Source organism: Schistocerca serialis, chromosome 2 (assembly GCF_023864345.2).
Source record: "Schistocerca serialis cubense isolate TAMUIC-IGC-003099 chromosome 2, iqSchSeri2.2, whole genome shotgun sequence".
Lineage (NCBI taxonomy): Eukaryota > Metazoa > Arthropoda > Insecta > Orthoptera > Acrididae > Schistocerca > Schistocerca serialis.
The window spans coordinates 816,080,992-816,104,724 of NC_064639.1; the positions used below are offsets into that span (position 1 = coordinate 816,080,992).

Genomic DNA, 23,733 nt, shown 5'->3' on the forward strand with positions numbered 1-23,733 from the left:
AGGATATATTGCGGGCAGGGTCCCCACCTGCACTGTTCAGAAAAGCCAGTGTAGATAGGAGGTATCCAGGTTGCACAGTCTGTGCAATCATTGAAGGGAAGCATGTTGTGTTGGACAGTATGTTCACCTACTGGATGGTCCAGCTGACTCTTGGCCACAGTCATAGATGGCCATTCATGCGGACAGATGGCTTGTTGGTTGTCATGCCCACGTAAAGAAAATTATGGACACTGAGTAAAGTAATGCATTAGAGAATAGTAACATTGCATCTGCAATGACAAGCAGTTGCTCTCCAAATATACTAAGCGTCTCATTGAGGCTTTCACAGACCAAAATTACTGTCCCAACCTTGTAGAGAAACAGATCCCCTGTGCTTTATCTCTTCAGTCACCTACCACAGTCCCACTGTCTGGCCACAAGGGAGCACTCCCCTCATGACTCAGTACCACACAGCACTGAACCACATTCTCTGCCAGGGTTTTGACTATCTCTTATTGTGCCCCTAACACAGTAGTATTCCCCACCCACAAAACCTATGTGATATCCTTGTCTGTCCCTACTCTATCCCTCTTCCCAACCCATTCCCTAATGTCTCATGTCCCTTGCAACACACCTAGATGCAATAACTGTCCTCTACATTCTCCCATCACCACCTACTCCAGTCCAGTCACAGATATCACCTATTTCATCAAAAGCAGGACAGCAGTGAATGCAGTCATATTATCTACTAATTAAGCTGTAATCAGTATGCTGCTGTCTGTGTGGCTATGACGAACAACAAGCTGTCTGTCCACATGAATGGCCACTGACAAACTGTGACCATGAGGCAGATAGACCATTCAGTTGTTGAATATTATGACCAACACAATGTACTTCACTTTAATGACTGCTGCACAGCCTGCTCCATCTGGACCCTACCTAACAACACTAGCTTTTCTGAACTGTGCAGGTGGGAAACCTACCTGCAATATATCCTACATTCCTGTAACCACCAGTCCTCAACCTTTGCTAGCTCCTGCCCTTCACCCACCAATCCCTTTCCCTGCTCCCACTCACCATTCTATTTGACAGATGCACCCACTAATCTTTTTCCCCTCCTCTATTTCTCATCTTTTCCACTCTCCTACCCCATCCCCACCCTGTCAAACCTCCAGACTGGCTCTAGCAGCCTTGTCCCCACCATATCCCTGCATGCTCCCACAAGGAGAACTACACCCTCCCACACCCCCACCCTGCTATTACTCCTCCTCCCTCCTTTAACTTCCTCCTTACCCACACTACCCACAGTTGCCTGCAGCCCAACCTTAGTGGCCACAGACAGTGGTCATATGTATGTGAGTTGTGTTTGTGAGAATGTGTCTGTGTTTTCTAGTTTAGAAGACCTTTTGACTGAAAGATCAGATGCATAGCAGTCTTTTTGTTGTGCCTGTCTGCACCTCAACATCTCCTCTATAGGATAACTAGCAAACTATCCTATTCATATGAATGTCATTATCCTATCCTGGATTTTCCACTGTTTGTACAGTAACAAGCTGGCACACAAAATTTGTTGCATTCTTTTCAAAATTGTCAAAGGTTTATGAGATACATATTTTCGTGTTTGCTTTTGGTAAAAATTCAATGAATGAATGATCCATACTGCACTAAGCTTTATCAAAGATAGCACTTCATGTGAACTGTACCATGTTATTTCTCCTGATGTGCCTATGATACCAGTTATATCATACTTTCTTGAGTCTTCATTTGCAGTTAGAGTTTTTGGATGTCCTTCACTTGGATCATCGTCAAGAGAAGCGTGGCCATGGTTCAATTAGGTTACGAATTTAAAAATTTTGAAAATGAAGATCTTGGCTCCTTATACACTTTCACCAATTTTTAAAACAATTATGTGTGCATTAACAACACAAAACACAGAATTTTATTGCAATAATGTATTCTAATTCATCAATATCAATAAAAGGCACATGCTTACTTTGAGAAGCCATATAAACAGAACTATTCTGCAAAACAAACTGACACTCTAATTATGTTACTACAGAATATGCACCAACATAATAAACACATAATTTCATCATCATCAATGCTGCCTTTCTGCCTGGCCAAGAACTTTTCACCTTAGCTGTATATACAACAAGTAATTAATTCCTTAATATAAGAACAACATTTGATTCTGAAAATATTGTCACTTTGTAACCTGAGTCAAACCAAAATTTGAAAGCAGGATCATCAGTAAAGTACAACACATAGCACTGAAAGCAAGATTATTATGAACACTAACATACAGACAGAACAGAAGTGAGCTCTGACAGTGAATGCTGCTATCTATACTAAGATAAAATACTCCATAATATGCAAACATTACAAATATAAGAAATTGAGAAACTTCCAAAAGTTGTAAATACTGCATAACAAATAATTGCTTAGGTCAGATCTGAGCTGGTGACAGGCTGCACAGCTGTTTCAGACATTCTCGTTGCAGCTGACTACAGCTCCCTGAATCTAGATCTTGTCAGTGGTTGTCTATATGGCAGCAGTGATGAATCGTTGTGTTCTGGTCATTTTGTCACATCCTCTGCATTATGATGAACCTTTTTTGCTGAAGCTTCACGGTCATTGAGAAGATCTTAAGTTTCCTTGAGCAAGAAGCTCTCATTGTTGATCTGTGTCTCATGATAAAAATCCATGCCAAGTCTCCTGGGCTTCATCTCACAGGCTAGTGTTTCATGTTATAGCACTCTCGATCCCTCTCCTGCAACCTCAGGGACCATATACAAGCCAGTTGTCTTGCTCCTTCAATCCTGGTGGTAGAGTGTTTAACACAGCCATCCTGAGTATCTTCTGATTGAAAGGAGAATAGTGTATCCACTGTCATTTTGGCCTCTTGATCATGGAACAGACAGAACAGTGTGAGGCCTCTAGCATCTTGCTTTACTGTGTTATATGCTAATGTCACAGGAGAAGTATTGTATCCCAATCTCTCTGTTTAACATTAATGTACATCAACATAACATCTGCCGACAACTTATTAATACATTCTGTGAGGCCATTTAACTGTGAGTGATGTGCAGCCGTCATCCTCTGTGTGATGTTGCAACATGAAATTACCTCTGACACTAATCTCAGCTGTGTGGTACAACTGACCAATGGCTCATTTTGATTACATATTGTATTTGATGATACACACAATATACATACAAATACTCCAAGTACCCGATGCACTAAGGCAACCAGATCACACAATACACAGACATTTTTCTGAAATCACAAAAATTTTAGCTTTCAAATAAAGAGATTGTAAAATATTATCTTATTTATACTCACATAAAAAATTTGTGTTCAAACAATGAATCTAATATAAATATTATTATTGTAATTATTTTTCAAATAACATAATTATTTTTCATATTTTCCATTTGAAATTATTGACATTTCTATTATTTCTACAATTCACGGTAGGTAACAATTTGAAAACATTTTTAAAAATAATAATTAATAATATATACATTTTTCTGAAAATAAAAATTGATACTCTATAAAATCACTGTGCTGTGAGTTATCGTATCTCTAGTCTTCTTTATGTATCATATTTCGGTATGTGTTAAAAGTTGAGTGGTAGTCGTAGACTGGAGTCTACTCTGTTCTGTTGTAAAAAGTAGTATGTTCTTGGTGTGAAGAAAGACTTGTTAGTTGAATTCGTATGACGAAGCTGCAACTGAAAATGTCAGACTGCTGCAAAGAAGAATAAAACTGAGTGGAACAACTGCCACTTTTATTATATACAGGTATACAGGATTGATATTCAATACAGAGATTAGACATGACTGTGTTACTGCAACCAATAGCAAGCAGTAACTTCTTTTAGACAACTGAACCCCCCTCCCCCCCCATGAATCATGGACCTTGCCGTTGGTAGGGAGGCTTGCGTGGCTCAACGATACAGATAGCCGTACCGTAGGTGCAACCACAACGGAGGGGTAGCTGTTGAGAGGCCAGACAAACGTGTGGTTCCTGAAGAGGGGCAGCAGCCTTTTCAGTAGTTGCAGGGGCAACAGTCTGGATGATTGACTGATCTAGCCTAGTAACATAACCAAAACAGCCTTGCTGTGCTGGTACTGTGAACGGCTGAAATCGAGGGGAAACTACAGCCGTAATTTTTCCCGAGGGCATGCAGCTTTACTGTATGGTTAAATGATGATGGTGTCCTCTTGGGTAAAATATTCTGGAGGTAAAATAGTCCCCCATTCGGATCTCGGGGCAGGGACTACTCAGGAGGACGTTGTTATCAGGAGAAGGAAAAAACTGGAGTACTACGGATCGGAGCGTGGAATGTCAGATCCCTTAATCGGGCAGGTAGGTTAGAAAATTTAAAAAGGGAAATGGATAGGTTAAAGTTAGATATAGTGGGAATTAGTGAAGTTCGGTGGCAGGAGGAACAAGACTTTTGGTCAGGCGAATACAGGGTTATAAATACAAAATCAAATAGGGGTAATGCAGGAGTGGGTTTAATAATGAATAAAAAAATAGGAGTGTGGGTAAGCTACTACAAACAGCATAGTGAACGCATTATTGTGGCCAGGATAGATACGAAGCCCACACCTACTACAGTAGTACAAGTTTATATGCCAACTAGCTCTGCAGATGACGAAGAAATTGAAGAAATGTATGACGAAATAAAAGAAATTATTCAGATAGTGAAGGGTGACAAAAATTTAATAGTCACAGGTGACTGGAATTCAGTAGTAGGAAAAGGGAGAGAAGGAAACGTAGTAGGTGAATATGGATTGGGGCTAAGAAACGAAAGAGGAAGCCGCCTGGTAGAATTTTGCACAGAGCATAACTTAATCATAGCTAACACTTGGTTCAAGAATCATAAAAGAAGGCTGTATACATGGAAGAAGCCTGGAGATACTGACAGGTTTCAGATTGATTATATAATGGTAAGACAGAGATTTAGGAACCAGGTTTTAAATTGTAAGACATTTCCAGGGGCAGATGTGGACTCTGACCACAATCTATTGGTTATGAACTGTAGATTAAAACTGAAGAAACTGCAAAAAGGTGGGAATTTAAGGAGATGGGACTTGGATAAACTGAAAGAACAAGAGGTTGTACAGAGTTTCAAGGAGAGCATAAGGGAAGAATTGACAGGAATGGGGGAAAGAAATACAGTAGAAGAAGCATGGGTAGCTTTGAGAGATGAAGTAGTGAAGGCAGCACAGGATAAAGTAGGTAAAAAGACGAGGGCTAGTAGAAATCCTTGGGTAACAGAAGAAATATTGAGTTTAACTGATGAAAGGAGAAAAGATAAAAATTCAGTAAATGAAGCAGGCAAAAAGGAATACAAACGTCTCAAAAATGATATCGACAGGAAGTGCAAAATGGCTAAACAGGGATGGCTAGAGGACAAATGTAAGGATGTAGAGGCTTGTCTCACCAGGGGTAAGATAGATACTGCCTACAGGAAAATTAAAGACACCTTTGGAGAAAAGAGAACCACTTGTATGAATATCAAGAGCTCAGATGGAAACCCAGTTCTAAGCAAAGAAGGGAAAGCAGAAAGGTGGAAGGAGTATATTGAGGGTCTATACAAGGGCGGTGTACTTGAGGACAATATTATGGAAATGGAAGAGGATGTAGATGAAGATGAAATGGGAGATACTGCGTGAAGAGTTTGACAGAGCACTGAAAGACCTGAGTCGAAACAAGGCCCTGGGAGTAGACAACATTCCATTAGAACTACTGACAGCCTTGGGAGAGCCAGTCCTGACAAAACTCTACCATCTGGTGAGCAAGATATATGAGACAGGTGAAATACCCTCAGACTTCAAGAAGAATATAATAATTCCAATCCCAAAGAAAGCAGGTGTTGACAGATGTGAAAATTACCAAACTATCAGTTTAATACGTCACGGGTGCAAAATACAAAATCGAATTCTTTACAGACAAATGGAAAAACTAGTAGAAGCCGACCTCGGGGAAGATCAGGTTCGATTCCGTAGAAATATTGGAACACGTGAGGCAATACTGACCCTACGACTTATCTTAGAAGCTAGATTAAGGAAGGGCAAACTTACATTTCTAGAATTTGTAGACTTAGAGAAAGCTTTTGACAATGTTGACTGGAATACTCTCTTTCAAATTCTGAAGATGGCAGGGGTAAAATACAGGAAGCGAATGGCTATTTACAATTTGTACAGAAACCAGATGGCAGTTATAAGAGTTGAGGGACATGAAAGGGAAGCAGTGGTTGGGAAGGGAGTGAGACAGGGTTGTAGCCTTTCCCCAATGTTATTCAATTTGTATATTGAGCAAGCAGTGAAGGAAACAAAAGAAAAATTTGGAGTAGGTATTAAAATCCATGGAGAAGAAATAAAAACTTTGAGGTTCACCGATGACATTGTAATTCTGTCAGAGACAGGAAAGGACTTGGAAGAGCAGTTGAACGGAATGGATAGTGTCTTGAAAGGAGGATATAAGATCAACATCAACAAAAGAAAAACGAGGATAATGGAATGTAGTCAAATTAAGTCAGGTGATGCTGAGGGAATTAGATTAGGAAATGAGACACTCAAAGTAGTAAAGGAGTTTTGCTATTTGGGGAGCAAAATAACTGATGATGGTCGAAGTAGAGAGGATATAAAATGTAGACTGGCAATGGCAAGGAAAGCGTTTCTGAAGAAGAGAAATTTGTTAATATCGAGTATAGATTTAAGTGCCAGGAAGTCGTTTCTGAAAGTATTTTTATGGAGTGTAGCCATGTATGGAAGTGAAACATGGACAATAAATAGTTTGGACAAGAAGAGAATAGAAGCTTTCGAAATGTGGTGCTACAGAAGAATGCTGAAGATTAGATGGCTAGATCACATAACTAATGAGGAGGTATTGAATAGGATTGGGGAGAAGAGAAATTTGTGGCACAACTTGACTAGAAGAAGGGATCGGTTGGTAGGACATGTTCTGAGGCATCAAGGGATCACCAATTTAGTATTGGAGGGCAGTGTGGAGGGTAAAAATTGTAAAGGGAGACCAAGAGATGAATACACTAAGCAGATTCAGAAGGATGTAGGTTGCAGTAGTTACTGGGAGATGAAGAAGCTTGCACAGGATAGAGTAGCATGGAGAGCTGCATCAAACCAGTCTCAGGACTGAAGACCACAACAACAACAACAACCTATGTAAAGAAGAAGGTGCAACAGATTTCAACAAAAAACATAATTTGTACTAACTAGAATAGTTATTTATTATTCTATCCATATATAAACTCTAATGTTTCCACTTTATGATCCAGTAGTTTACAATACTGGAGAAATGCAGAAAAAATCATCTCACTGCCCCAACAAAGTTTGAAAGGACATTTTTAAAAATTTGATGAAGTTCAATATCGGTAAAGATGGAAAACCTTAGAACTGGAGCACTTCAAAACGATTTCTTTTAAACGAACCTTGCAATTTCAGGAGTTTCAGCAGTGGTTACAGCTTTGGCAACAATGTAGCAGAGTCAGTGCAGACTATTAAACATCAGTTCTCAATTGTTGACTTTGAGGCCTCCAAAAGAGGTCCACTGGAGCTCAGTGTAATGGCAATCTTGAGTGGAATTAATACTGGATTCCCAGAGTAACTGTGACACATGCTTTCACCACTAGGATTCCTTATAGAGGCTAACACAGTGTCTAACAAATAGAGACCTGGCCAGTGACACCTGTATGTAATTCTGTCTAAAGTTTTCACAAATTCCAGAAGACTAGATGCTGGAGCACCATGGAAAAATTTCATGCTTGCTGGTTGTAACTGAGCTGTGGTGATGAGAAGTCATTTACACCCCATCAGATTCTAGTTCCTCTAATATATGTTCTCTTTATTAACTGGATTTCTCCTTTGTTGGTTCCTCTCCTTCAAGAATTCTATTTTTCAGCAGTTCTGGGTCTTCCCTCTACCCAACAACAATGTCATTTAATGCAGTGATGACTGATATGTTGAATACATTGCTGTGTTCTGACAAAGGATTCCTTAAAAGGTAGTCAGCAATCTTGTGTTTGCATCCACTTCTGTATACCACTGTGACATCTCCAAAAGTCACTGTGCTCATTTCTCCAGTTGACTGACTGATCCTTGTGACTAGCCAGCCAGCATAGAGAATCATGGTCCATCACAACAGTGAAAGGTTTCAGTAATTAAAACTTCCGGGCTAAGAGGCCGTGGTCCAATAGTAGAAATACTTCTCCCTGACGTTTCGTTGCCAGCTGCGGGCAACATCATCTGAGGTGAGTCACCTCAGATGCCCGCAGCTGGCAACGAAACGTCAGGGAGAAGTATTTCTACTATTGGACCATGGCCTCTTAGCCCGGAAGTTTTAATTACTGAAGACGCCGGCCGTGAAAGCCTACACGCTGTGATTAGTGAAAGGTTTGCCGAATAAATACAGCTGGAACTTATCCACAACCCAAGCAGCTGCTAGAATCTCTTTCTCGTTTGTAGAGTAGCTCATGTTGGGCTTGGAGAGTATTCTGACAGCATAATCTTCCATCTTTTTCAGCACCTTCCTTAATTTTAACTAGGACTGTTCATATCCCATAACTGCTAGCACTGACGTAATGCTCTGTCTCAGAATTCAAATCATGCAATGTTAGAGCTGAAGGAGATGTTAGTGCCTCCTTAAGGACAAGGAAAGATATTTCTTGTGCCTCATTCCATGAAAATTGGCACTTATCTGTAGTAGTTTTAGTAAAGGAGATCCCTTTGTACAGGAGTTTTTTATGAATAACTAGTAGTACGGAAACATTCCAAGTAAACGTCAAGACGACAAAAATGTGCCAACAAGTCAGAAAATCTATGACTGTCCTTATTTTTTCTGAATTGCAATGGAATTCATTGCCATTCGCTAAGTGCCACAAGATTTTTACTTCTTGGGTGAAACTTTTTTGGATTCTTGCAGAGGCCTGCAATCTGAACACAATTCAACACAGTTATCAGTTAGTTTAGATGGCCTTCAAATGTCATCAAAAAGCCAACAATGTCATCCAGCAGGTTGTCCATCATAAGTTCTAAGTTAGCTGGAGTGTCACATAGGCCAAACAGTGTAAACTTGAAAACCTAGAGGCCATCAGATGTTGTGAAGGTCATCTTTTCCTGGTCAGCCTCATCATCCTAGATTTGCCTGTAGCTTGTCTCCATGCCCACAGGTGAAAACTACTTTGCTCCTTTCTAGCAGTCCGGGTTGTCACCAATGCGCTCCATTAACCTTTCTTCATTATTTTATTTTGGTCATTGTTAGTCAACACAGAAATGCCATGTTCCATCCTTTTTCTTCACAAGGACCACAGGAGAGGACCAGGGATTCTCTGAGAGTTCAATGATATCATCTTGTAGCACCTCCTGCACTTCCACCCAAATGCTGCATTGTGCAGCCAACAATACCCTATACATGTGTTCGCTAACTGCTAGATGATTGTTCCCATGTTGATGTGGTGTTTTACCTTAAGGTGTTTGATGTATCTTTTCTCCCTTGGAGATTTGAAAGGGGGGGGGGGGGGATGGGGAGCAAAAAAGAAAGGAGAGGAGAGGACATGGTAAAAAGATGGATGTGCTTGCATTGGCAGAGTGTGGGACACAAAGAGGGTGGGAGGTGAGAAAATGGAGGAGTTGATGAGCTAGAGGAGGCAGAAACTATTGGGTGGAGGGTGTGGGGACAGCAGGTTGCCATAGGTTGAGGATGCAATAATTTCAAGAGTGAAGAATGTGTTGTAAGGATGACTCCCATCTGCACAGTTCACAAAAGCTGGAGGTAGAGGGGAGGATCCAGATGGCCCACACTGTGAAGCAGCCATTGAAATCAAGCATTTTATGTTCAGCTGCATGTTTTGCCAGTGGCTGATCTGCTTTGCTCTTGGCCACAGTTTGGCTGTGGCAATTTATCCTTGTCGACAGCTGGTTGATGGTCATACCCATATAAAAAGCTATGCAATGACTGCAGCAAAGCTGGTATATGACATGGCTGCTTTCACAAGTGCCCCAGCCTTTGTTAGGTTAGGATTATTTTGTGACAGGGCTGGAATATGACATGCTTGGTGGGTGGTGATTTGTGCTACCTTCCTCTGCATATGTTGAACATCTGCTGTTAGTCATATCTGGTACAGGACTTGAGCAACATTCTAGAACCAGTCGCACAAGTGATTTATAAGAAATCTCCTTTGCACTTCCCCAGTGTTCTACCAATAAACCAAAGTCTACCACTTGCTTTACCCACATTTGAACCTATGTGATCATTACATTTCATATCCCCACAAAGTGTTACATCCAGATCTTTGTATGAGCTGGCCTATTCCAATAGTGACACACTAATGTTACAGTAATAGAGTCTACATTTTTTCATTTTGTGAAGTGCAAAATTTTACATTTCTGAACATTTAGAGGAAACTGACAAACTCTGGACCACTTTGAAATCTTATCAAGATATGACTGAATATTTATGCAGCTTCTCTCAGACATTACTTCACTATCTACAACTGCATTATCTGTAGAAAGTCTGATTTTACTATTAACATTGTCTGCAAGGTCATTAATAAACAACATGAACAGCAAGGGTCCCAACATACTTCCCTGGGGCACATCCAAAGTTACTTCTACATCTGCTGATTACTCCCCATCAAAGATAACATGCTGTGTCCTCCCTACCAGAAAGTCCTCAATCGAGTCACAAATTTCACTTGATACCCTATATGACTATACTTTTGACAATAAGCTTAGGTCAGGTACAGAGTCAAATACCTCTTGGAAATCAAGAAACACTTCATCTACCTGGTTCGTTTGACTGAAAGCTTTCGATATGCCAGATGAGAAAAGTATGAACTGTGTTTCACACGATCAATGTTTCTGAAACCAATGCTGGTTGCCATTGAGGTGGTCATTCTGTTCAAGATCCATCATTATGTTTGAGCTCAGAATATGTTCTAAGATTATACAACAAACTGATGTCAAGGATATTGGACTGTAGTTTTGTGGATCACTTCTGCTACCCTTCTTGCAGATGGGTGTGGCCTGTTCCTTTTTCCAAGAAATTGTGATGAAGCAAGCAGGGTTATTTTTATTTCCCCTCTTGTTTTGCCATCTGCCTCCTTAAAATTCACTTTTTCACGTCTAACTAATTACGATTAACATACGTGAGTGTAATCTGTATCTTCATAAAAGAGAAAGGTCGGCCCTTAGTCTTTAGGAATGTAACACCAGATCTAGTTTTGTGCTTAGTTTTAGGTACCTAATTTATTTTCTAATTTATTTTGGCTATTACTAGTTAGTATCTTTTATCATAGGTCTAAATCAGGAATTGTTCCATAACTTAAATTGTATTGTTGATATATAAACAAATAAAAATTCTGTACTAATTATAAACATTGTGAGGAACAAATAATAGTATTCTCAAAGGATCTATTTGACTCCATTTGAAAACGTGTTAGCAAAATCAGTCCTTAATTAATTCAAAAGTAATTAACACTTTTGTCAAAAGTATTGTTTGTGTAATGATATTTGTTAATTTCATGATTTAAACAAATAATTAGGCCTAACACTTGTAGTAGAAGAAACTGTTAAAAAGAAACAATTTTTGATACATCTAGTTAATTTAATGAGTTAATATCCTTTCTTTCAGGAGTGCTAGTTCTGAAAGGTTCACAGGAGCGCTTCTGTTAAGTTTGGAAGGTAAGAGACGAGGTACTGGCAGAAGAAAAGCTGTGAGGACGGGCCGTGAGTCGTGCTTGGGTAGCTCAGTTGGTAGAGCACTTGCCCGCGAAACGCAAAGGTCCTGAGTTCGAGTCTCGGTCCGGCACACAGTTTTAATCTGCCAGGAAGTTTCGGAATGTGGATGTTCACATGAAAACTATTAATGAGGCTTATCGAAAGTTAAACTATAGTGCATTCGCCATAGCTGTGTATTATTGGGGGGTTGTGAACAGTGAAAGTAAGAGACTGTGAAACACAATTCTGCATCTGTCAGCTACATCATTTAAAGTAGACATTAGTTGCACTCCCACAACCCATTTTTCAGCCAGTGTAGCAACACAGTACATCAACACTGAGGACAACAAATGAAGAAACAAAGCAAGTGAGCATCATCACAAACTGGGTACAGTTTTTTGTTCGACTGAACTATGATAGGTTATAGTCAGAATAGGGGCTAACTCAGACACAAATTCAGACTAGAATATGACAGGGAATCAATCGGGGCCTGAAGCTTTGTTCAGCTTTAACAATTTCAACCTTTTCTCAATGAAGCTGATACTAATACTTATTTCATACATCTTTTCATTGGGTTAAGGATTAAACTGGGGCAATTTTCTCAGGCCTTCATTTGTAAAGGAATGTTTGAAAACAAAATTACCCATTTTAGCTTGTGTTTGCCTCAATTTCAGTTCCTGTCTCATTCACTAGGGACTGGACACTAACTTTGCTGCCACTAACAGCTTTTACATACAATCAAAATTTCTTTGGGTTTTGTGAAATGTCAATTGACAATACCGTATTTACCCGAATCTAAGCCACACTCGAATCGAAGCCGCACCTGAAAAATGAGACTCGAAATCAAGGAAAAAAAATTTTCCCGAATCTAAGCCGCACCTGAAATTTGAGACTCGAAAATCAAGGGGAGAGAAAAGTTTTAGGTCGCACCTCCAAATCGAAACAAAGTTCACCTAGTTGTAATATGAGACACAATTTAGGTCGAATGAATGACGATACAGCTGCAGTAGTTTGGTTCGAGTCGTAAGCTTAGCAGTGAAGCTTTACCGGGTAGTCATTGCTATGCGTCACGCGCTCCGTCTGTATTTATACAGATATCCTTCCTTTTTCACGTGCTTCGTCTGGTTTGAATTGATTGCTTATTTTTCTTTGATCTGATAAGTGCCGTTCTCTTTGTTATAGGTGTTTACGTCACTCTAAGCTGAAAATGCATTACTGTACTGTGTCATGCATTGTTTGTCGCATTCTGATAGTGCGTGTTTACGGCCTGTCGCCGCTCGCCGCGTGGCTTGCTTTTGTGCGCGCTACCGCTGCTTACAAATAAAAAATAGAGAGGAGTCGTCTCATTAGCGAAACATTTGTTGTTACTTACACTACTTCTTTCTTTGATAATGATCAGCAAGAACCAAATAATAGACTGCGTATGATAGATGATGTTCTGAACGAAATTTTAGCGAAAATTTTTCTCCGTTTGAAAATCTTTGCAGGCGCCTCTTTAGTTCATTACATTCTGCACAGAAATTAGAGTCATCTTAGGTTTAAAAATCTAGTCAGTTGCTGTGCTTCATTTCTGACTGTATCACTATCAAGCATAAGAATAATACAAATATAAACATGACATGATATGTATATTCTTCCGCGTTTGCTGTTGTCTCACTCTAGTTTCGTAGTTTATTAGGCAGACAGGATTTAAATGAGATAGTAGCAAACACGAAACAATACATGGCAAAATGTTTATATTCGTATTAATCTTATGGCGAAGAGAATACTACATGTGATTCACAATTCATAAAAGCTCCTATTAGCAACCATCTCTTCTCACAGGTAGAAAAAAATTCAGAACGTAGAGTTGGCCATATTGACAAACATCCCAAACAGTCTTGCCAGTTGGATTTTCGTACTACATTGAAATGCTGCTACATTCGAAGATCAACAATACAGAATTTGTATTTACTTCGTTGGATAATGTACCAAAACGCAGTGGTCGAAACTCTGGGAGGAGGAAAAAGGCTCGTCTTCCACTTTTTTTTTTTTTAATTTATTTACTGACGCAGAGATTTTGGTACCAGTATTTATCTTTGTGCCCTACAAAGCATGCCTGTGTGGCGCTACATATATTCGACGGCAGAAGTTAGTTGTGGCAGCACCCACCAACATTTTTCAGAACTCCCGCTTGCTTTGCACTCGATTCTAAGCCGCAGGCGGTTTTTTGGATTACAAAAACCGGAAAAAAGTGCGGCTTATATTCGAGTAAATACGGTAGTCTGCTACGCTAGTCATTGAAGGCATCATGCATTGCTCTCCTGACAGCCAAATGCATTTTATTCAGCAACTCGCTATCTATAGCCCTACACTTTGTTTTTCATCTGTTATGCAGTCATCTCTATTTCAATAGAAGTTTCTTTATAGTGACTGTATACCATAAGATTTTCTCCAGTTATGAACTGTTTTACTGGGTAAATATCTATCCAGTGTGTGGCCAACTATTCGTTTAAGCTTGAGCCAAAGTTCCTCTACACGCTACTGCTTGTTTTAGTTGTCCTTTCTACTTAGGTAATCATTGTTGCCACAACCGCATCATGGTCAGTGCTACCAGTTTCGATGTGGACATCCTCAAAGAGATTAAGTCTATTTGTTGCCATTAGATCCAATATATTTCCTTCATGAGTGGGGTTCCGATCTATGTTGTAGGTAGTTTTCAGAGAAATTTTCACAGTTTCACAGGATATCTTATCAAGCCCACCACTAACAAAACTGTAATTCTCCCAATTGATTGTTGTATGATTAAAGTCTCCAGTAAATGATTATAGTATGAATGTAAGTGCGCTGAGGATTTCTCTAAAGCTTTTGGTTACATCAGGAGGAGAGTCTGATGAGTGGGTGGAAGGATCCAGATATCATTTTACATCCACTCCTGATACTGAGTCTTGGCCAAACAATCTCATATGCAACTCCAGTTTCTTTCTTGGTGGATTTGAGTTTCTCGTCTACTATGACAAATACACCACCTCCATTTACCATTTGCCTGTCCTTTCAATACATACTTAAATTTTCCCAAAAAATCTCATTGCTATCAATCTTGGTTTTCAACCAGCTTTCTGTACCTAGTATTATGTGAGCTTCACTGCTTTTCATGAGTGCTTAAAACTCTGGAATTTTGTTGTGAATGCTTTGGCGGTATACCTTAGGATTTTAATACTCTCACCTGTGGAAGGCATTTCTTTTGATCTTACACTGATACTTCTGCGTTTCGTACAGCTATTGTGATCTTGTGAGCACCCTATACACAGTCAGCTACCTGAGCAGCAGCCTCTGGTGTGTACTGCACACCTGACCTATTTAGGGATACCACACAGTTCTCAACCCTATGGCACAAGTCCAGGGAGTCGCAGCCTAACCTGTCACAGAATCTTCAAAGACTCTGGTTAAGTTCTTCCACTTGACTCAGAGCCAAAGGGCCACGATCAGTTCTGGGGACAATGATGCAAATTGGGAGCTTCATTTGAACTCCACACACAAGACTTGTCTTGTCAACCTTCTCTGCCAGTCTCTGGAATGACCCAAGTATGACATCGGAGCCTAGATGGCAGGCATAATTTGTCTAATGTGCTCTACAATCTGCAGTGGGCTGCACCCTGTTCCCTCAATGGTTGCCTCTTCAACATGCTGAATGAGGCCCCCAGACATACACATTGAGAGCACCTGATGTCCTTTCCTGACCCTTGCTGCTATTTCCGTAAGGGATACCATTATTTGCCATATGTTTGCATTGTCAATGATTAATAGACTCCAATCCTTTTGTGTTTGCCTCCTTCTGACATCGGACAAAAGAGGTTTCCCTGATACAGGTGAAGTGAGTTCCACTGATTCAGTTTCCATATCAGTGAAAGACAGCACCTCAAACTTGTTTGATAGGTGGGATCAGTACAACACCATGAAGCCTCCCTGGTCCCCATCCATCCTGTACAGTATGGCTATATCTACCATTGACATGTCTCTCGCAGTCAAGTAGATGGGTAATGACGGATCCTGTACTTTCTGAAGAGGAGACAGGATTTACTGGAGAGGACTGTACTTGACGTTACAGGTATCACAGGTACACAACTCTCGGGAACTCTTCCAACACACTGATTTGCAGCATCTGCCTATTGATTGACAGTAGTCAGGGCACTTACCAGCTGCTTACGAATCAACTAACTCATTTTGTGTTTGAGAACAGCATTCAAGCGATGCTGCAGTTTGGCTGGTGCAATGTATTACAATACAGTGAACAAATAACTCTAAATTATACCTGCTGATTATCTTTTAATCTGTTGAGCCAAAAAGTTGCTAATTCTCCATAAGAATTGAAGCAGATACACAAAATAATATTTCTGTTAAGGCAACACAAAAACATGTGGTAAAAATTACTAATTTCCTAAAATCTTTTGATGTTAATTATAGTGGTTAGCAAACTCAAATACATAGTTAATATATGATAAATGCAGCTAATATTTAGGGTTACTTCTCTTTAAGGGAAAACTAGACGTATCACAATTTGTTAGTTAGAACATCTATACAGTAACTAAATTGCAAATGCTGATTTGTTACAAATTGCTTGTAGATTGCGCAAAGGACAAAAGTAGCTTCCAAAAATTCTCAAAAGCAGTACGAGTATATAACTATTGTTCTGAGAACTTAACAGTATGTACTTCCTAAATATCATTATCTGAATGCTCTCTTTTTATAGCTTGAGGAAATCTACGAGAAGTACTGAATTGTATATACTGTGTCTTGCCCAAATTTAATCATAATTCATGCCCTGAACCATTAGTTGATATTTTCAAGTATCTCTGTCTTTTCAGTAAGAAGTCTGGTACTATTTTTTATTCCTATGACATTCTCACAGGCAAAGAGGGCAAAATATGCATCTCCTGAATGTGCAAGCAGATATATATATATATATATTATTATTATTATTGTTGGCGAATTTTCCCTAAAAGGAAATCGTTAAGCTTATGACTTTGAGGGCTTGTTCTTCTTGTCCTTCCAGTACTCCTTCATTCTCTTGGAGAGGGCCTCTTTTCTCTCCTCAGACCATTCTTGTTTGGTCCGCTGTTTTAGCGCTTCTGACTTTACTTCCCAATTGTCTATGTGTTTTCGGAAGGTGCTTCTGTCTGTGGTGTTTGTGGTGCCAATTGCTTGTAGGTCTTTTCGGACTCCTTCCATCCAGGGTGTCGAGACTTTAAGTGTCTTGATGTGTTCTAGAATTTTCTTGGTGAGTCTTGTTTCAGGGAGTCTATCTAAATGTCCGTAGAATTTAAGGCGCCTTTTTCTCATATCGTTCTCGATGTTCGAATATGCTTCTACTGTTGAGTTCTTCCGTAGTCTGTAGCCATCTGGTGTGGGTCTTCCTCCTAAAATTTTCCTCATGATTTTGCGTTCTTCTTTTTTGATTTCTTCAATTTTGATTTTCCTGTTGAGTGCTAGTGTATCGCTGGCATACAGTACGGCGGGTTTGATCACTGTGTTATAGTGTCTGATCTTGGTGTTTCTGGAAATGCATTGTTTGTTGTAGACGTTTCGTACCATGCCTAGTGATTTCCGTGTCTTCTGTTGTCTGTCTTCGTAAGCCAGTTTCTCTGTTCCGGTCGGCTCGATGATTTCACCTAGGTATCTGAATTGTGTGACCCCTTTAATTTTGCCGTACTTGGTTGTGATGTCGTCGCCTTCTCTTGTTAGGACTTGCGTTTTTTCAAAAGAGATTTGTAGGCCGACTTTCTCGGCGCATTCTTTCAGGATTTCGATCTGTGTTTTTGCTGATGTTGGGTCATAGGTCAGTATCGCTAGGTCGTCTGCGAATGCTACGTAAGGGATTTCCAGTCTTTTCCTTCCTAATGTGACTGGTCTCCAGGTGTTTTGTCTCCTGACTTCAGCTTCCCATTCGCTCATTACTTTGTCCAGGACGATGTTGAACAATAGCGGGGATAGTCCATCTCCTTGTCTTAGGCCAGTGTGGATTTCAAAGGGGTCCGAGATTTCGCCCATGAATTTGACTTTGGATTTTGTATTGGTTAGTGTCTGTTCGATTAGTCTTCGGGTCTTTTGGTCTAGGCCTTTTTCTCTGAGGATTTAGATGAGGGACTTTCTGTCGATCGAGTCGTAAGCCTTTTTGAAGTCGACGAAAGTGCAGATGATTTTTTTGGGGCTTGTCATGTGGGATTTTATGATTGATTTCAGGTTGAAGATTTGTTCGGGGCAGCCTCTGTTGGGTCTGAAACCCGCTTGGTATTCCGAGATGGCGGGTTCCAGTTGTCCTTGCGTTCTGGTGAGAAGGCAGGTTGATAGAATTTTGTAGATGACCGGTAGCAGGGAAATTCCTCTATAATTGTTTGTGTCTGTCCTGTCACCTTTCTTGTGTAGCGGGTGAATGAGTGTGGTCTTCCAGTCGTCAGGTATGATTTCGGTTGTCCAGGTGTTCTGTATGATTTGTGTGATTTCGTTTAGCGAGTTTGGTCCTAGGTTCTTCAGCAGTTCTGCCGTTATTCTGTCTTCACCGGCTGCCTTGTTGTTTTTCAGTTTCTTTATGCAGTGGAGGATTTCTTCTTTTGTTGGTGATGGTGAGTCTTCAGGTGCGTTGGCCGGTTCTCGGGGTTTGAAGGTTGAATTGGGTTCCGGGCAATTTAGTAATTTTGAAAAGTACTTCGTGAGCTCTTCACAGTTTTCTTTGTTGGTAAGTGCCAGTTTTCCGTCTTCTTTTCTGAAGCAGAGGTTCTGTGGTGAGTATCCTTTGACTTGGTTGGCGAACGTCCTGTAGAAATCCCGTGTGTTGAAATTTCTGAAGTCTTCTTCGATGGAGTTTAGCCGATCGTTGATGTATTTGCGTTTCTCTTGTCTTATTGTTTTCGATGTTTGTCTTCGAATTTCATAGAAGTTGTCCCATGTTTCTTGTGTTTTGTTGCTGTTGTAGTTTGTGAAAGCTGTTCTTCGATTTTGTAGGGCGATTTCGCAGGTAGTGTTCCACCAAGGGTGCCTGGGTTTTCTAGTCAGCGGGATCAGTTCTTTGGCTGTGTTCACAATTTTTTGTTTAAAGCTGGTCCAATCTTTCGTCTCTTGTTTTTCCCAGTGTTCTGTGATGTTCGATTCTCTGATCTTTCTTGTATCAAATTTCGGTGAGGTCAATTTCTTTTTGTGTTGTCTTCTTGGTGTGAGTTTGATTTTGATTCTTGTTAGGTAGTGGTCCGAATCTATGTTGGCGCATTTTCTCACTTGGACGTCGTGGATTTCTTTCTGGTATTCATAGGAGATTGCCATATATATATATATATAGAGAGAGAGAGAGAGAGAGAGAGAGAGAGAGAAACATTCCACGTGGGAAAAATATATCTAAAAACAGAGTAAAAAAAAGTTAAAAACAAATATCTAATATAAATGATGTTCTTTTTGCACTATATTTCAGACTCCTTCTACTTCATGTTTACAAGACATTGCAAGGCATGACATTGGACCCCTTACAACTGTCATGATCACTCACTGGTGAAATACAGGCAATAAATACATGATAGGTACCTATGGTTATAACAATTTGACCATTTTTAATTTTAGAAGAAATTAATTTCATTTATAGTGTTACTACATTTTGTGTTACCAGATATTCCCACACGAGAGGAGCAAAAACTTCTCTTCATTACTTCTGTGTCTACAAGGGTTAGTGTTATTCTTATGCCATGCTGGAATAAAGAAACAATTATGAAGGAAAATGTCAGGGTGTATGAACACTCCAGTGATAGCTGTTCTGAGAAATCCATATTCTTCATAGGGGAAGATATAAAGGAGGAAAGACTGAGGTTTAATGTCCCATCAACAATGAGCATAAGCCCTCTATCACACACACACACACACACACACACACACACACACACACACACGCACACACGCACACTCATAATACCTCACATTACACCCTCCAGACGTGTATTTCTAAAGTGAAAATAGGGATATGGTGAATATAATCATACTCACTTTCGTGTAGCAGCAATTAATCTTGTGAATGACTTCTCCCATGCATACATCTTGATAACCTGAATTCCAGAAATTATCTCATTCATTGTGCGTACCCTCTCATCTGTGCAAATTGCTGTCTTGTACCTGAATCTGGAACTTAGTTTACCAAGATAACCTGCAGAATATGGAAACATGGTAACTTCATTTTTAAAATTAAAGTTTTAATGCCTTACTAATACAGAAAAATTCACAAGAACATTAAAGAAAAGAGCAAATAGCTTTTAACTGATTTTTGAACTAGATTTACTTTGCTAAAAATGCACATAGAATGAGAAGTTCTTCTAATACAACAACATGAATAAGAATGAAGTGTAGATACTAGCTATAGTTATCCAAGACAGGACATCTATGAATATGAAAAAGAGACACTGAATGCTGAGCTTCCAGGAGCTATATTCTTATTGTTGGACCTTCAATACCTGATAAGTTTTGTCAGTATGGCCACAGAGAAGTTACAATTTAACTGTGAGATAAATTAACCTGTGAGATAAATTAATAAACTATAAAAATACAATACAGGAACGGATTAAATTACTTAATCCTTTAGTATAAAAGTTATTTATTTTTTTGTTTCCTTCCAGATTCAGCCTTGTTCAGAGCCATAAAATTTTTTGTTCTGAATGAAAGTATGTGTGTATTCTTTGTTTAATCTTCCACTGGGCACACCGTTTTTTATAACATGTGTGGGTGAGCAGCATACTTTGTACACATGTAGAGAATAGCTGTCTTTATGTTACCAAGGTAGACATATATGAGCAAAATCACAGTTTAATCTTCGTTTAATTAAACAACTATAAAATAAAGTAAAATTATACTAGCTAAATCAATTTAAATTACACAATAATAAAATAAACTTTTATTATATCACTCTTTTGCCATGTACAAATGTTGCCCTAGAGCAATGACCCACTCAGAGCAGTAAACACTGTAGTTGCATCAGATCACAGCCAAATGATTATTCACTTGCTAATTATCTCATAAACAACTGCCTCATTGTGAGATTCTGCCACTAGCTTGGAATCTGGGTAATTTTCTTGTGGGGATCATAATTTTTTTCTCACCTAGCCCATTGTTTATTGTATATTACTGCTGCTCACTTGGACATATGACTGTGTTAGCTGAAGGAATAATGAAGGAATAGGTAAGGGCTCGCAACTCTAAAACAACAATGGAATGGTGGGAGACACTGTTATTTGTGGATGGTGCACTTTATATGTATGCATGTCCACTTGAGGGTTAAAAAACAAACAGGGAGTTAAGAAAAATGGGTATAAAATATTCATATACAGATTTTAAAAAGTCCTTCAACTAAGATACTGTGAAAATATTCAGAAAAGGATAGATTGCTACTCATTGTAAAGACGTCACACTGAGTTGCAGCCAGGGAGAATAAAAAGACTGTTACACGTTTAGCTTCCATCCAAAGACTTCAGCAGAAAAGAAACACACACACAGTCACACAAGCAAGCATACTTCATGCTCATATGACCGCCACCTCCGGCAGCTCCTTTTTCCAAAAACATATTTCAAAAGTTATTCACAATTAACGTTTTCTTTTTCCAGATGGTTCCATTTTTAATTGGCGATTATTTCCAAACTACAGTTACTTATTATTATAGCCCTAATTTTTTTGATTACAAAAGTGCCAACTTACACTAGTTATCATGTGCCAACAGATCTGTGAAAATGTTATTAACTACCTAAGTGTTGTGTCCACCATTTCAAACTTTTTGTTAATCCAAAATAACACAAGATGCCAACACACTAGAAGTGCTGCTACGAAGGACCATCAATCACAGGTTAGGCACATTTGAGGAACTGTTTGCAGAATGGGCACAGTAAAAAAGAACTCACTGACAGTAATAATAACAATAACAATAATAATAATAACAAGCAGAAAAAGAAGAAGAAGAACAGTATAGTGTCAATGGCAATGAAATGCTGTATCAAATTAACTACAAGTGTTGGAGTTAAAATATCTAATAGCAGGTATAACAAGCCATAATAGTAGTCACTAAGAAGAATGGAAAAGTCACAGTGGTGTTACATGCCAGGGAGTTAAATGAAGTAAAAAAAGAGAGAGTAAGTGAGATAAATACCAATATTGATTAAAGCTTACAAAAATTTCATGGTTATACATTATTTCATGGTTATACATTATTTCATGGTTATACATTATTTCATGTGGTGTCATATATGTTACTGTAATACCATTTAGCACTTAGCTAAGGCGTCAACACTGTGGACAGCATTTTTACATGAAGGAAAATGTTAACAGTACTGCGTGGTACCTTTTGGGTTAAATACATCTGTTTGTGTGTGTTTCAGGGTAACTGACAAAATTTTGTGGAATGAATTACTGGATACAGTAGCAGTATATGTGTATGCTAATAGCTAGTTCCAGTTGCCATGATTACTGTAAATCTTTAAACAAAGCACTAAAAGAAGTTCAAAGGGGGTATAATGAAGTTGAAATTAAGTGAATCATAGTTTGTAAGAAGAAGTAGTCCATTTTTAGTCCACATAATTAATGACAAAGGACTACAACAAAACCCAGAGAAATTAAAAGCAGTTTATGACTTTTCTGTTCCTAAAAACAAAACAAAAAATTAAAGCCAATGTTTTGGTATTTGGACTTCATAGAAAATTTTTAGCAGATCGATATTTTAACAAGTTATATTCGAGCAATTTGTTGGAGAAAAATGTCATGTGGATCTGGAGTAAAGAATATGAAGAGACTTTCCAAAAATTAAAAAGTGAAATAATTAACAGCAGTTTACTGTATCATCCTGATTTTTCTTTATCTTTTTGTATTTATTTATTTATTTTATTTATTTAATCATGTTCCATAGATCCAGTATGCAAGAGAATTGTATGGATGTCGAACAAATCATAATTATACATAATAACAGTAACCTACTTATAGATGCTAACAGATACAAATTGCAATATGTGTAAAGGAACAAACTATGTTAACAATTACAAACTTGGGCACGTCCTGAAGTAAAACAGAGGTATGAAACAATACAATAATAAGGTACAATTTTCCATATTAAGTTGTAACTTCTCTAGAAGTGAAGTACAGTGTTATTCTGACATAGGTCATGTTCAGTTACAAATTGGTAACAGAAAATATTACAAGTCAATGTGCCACATCCAACTTACAGTATAGAAGTGTATATGTCAGAGAACTCGTCAAGAGAGGAAAAAGAGTGTTCCATAAGAAATTCTTTTAATTTACTTTTAAATTATGGTACCACACTAGTAAGATTTTTTATGTCCATAGGAAGTGCATTAAATACCTTTTTGTTTGAGTAGTACATACCTTTTTGTACTAGGCTCAAATTTTTTCAATCTGCATGCAAGTCGTGATTTGATCTTGTGTCATAGTCATGATAGTCACTGTTGGTTTTGTAGGTGGGTAGGTTTATATATTTATTGATTTTATTTATCCATCCGTTGACAATAAATATTGTATGGATGTTGTCAACGGTACATGTAAGCCATTTCAAAGAAATGGGACACTAACAATATATACGTAAAAAAGTACAAAACAAAATAATACAATGTAGTTAACAATAATAGAATGATATTAATATACCCTATATACATCCCTGCTTGTTATTTTAAATGCGTAGTCTGTTTTTCATAAGGCTTTAGTTTTGCCCTCCCTAAACGGCAAGTCCTTATATACACAACACTGCTTAAGTATATATTTGCATCACACAACAGCTGTCCTTTAAGTATGTAAATGTAATGAATGATTAGGTAATGAATGATTAGGTACAGATAGAGTATTTTCCATTTTGCCTTTATAAATATCATCACAAAAAATTTATTGACCTACATAGTCATTTACAGAATAAAAACATTGTTCTACTAGAATTTTTTTAAATTCTGTTTTAAATTTGTTATCATCTTCTAACTGCCTGATGTTGACTGGCAGTGCGTTGTACAGTTTTGC

General features: G+C 38.6%; 1 protein-coding gene across 3 annotated transcripts in view; it reads right to left on the reverse strand.

Moving 5' to 3' along the window:
* Positions 1-23,733, reverse strand: part of LOC126458056 (probable multidrug resistance-associated protein lethal(2)03659) — a 475,280-nt gene that overhangs the window by 286,332 nt on the left and 165,215 nt on the right. For all 3 annotated transcript variants that reach the window (XR_007585566.1, XM_050094853.1, XM_050094854.1), the window contains one exon: positions 19,728-19,884. Coding sequence is in view for 2 of the 3 variants with exons in the window: in XM_050094853.1 (XP_049950810.1) it covers positions 19,728-19,884 (157 nt within the window). In the remaining variant the exon portion in view is untranslated. The remainder of the gene's footprint in view (positions 1-19,727; positions 19,885-23,733) is intronic.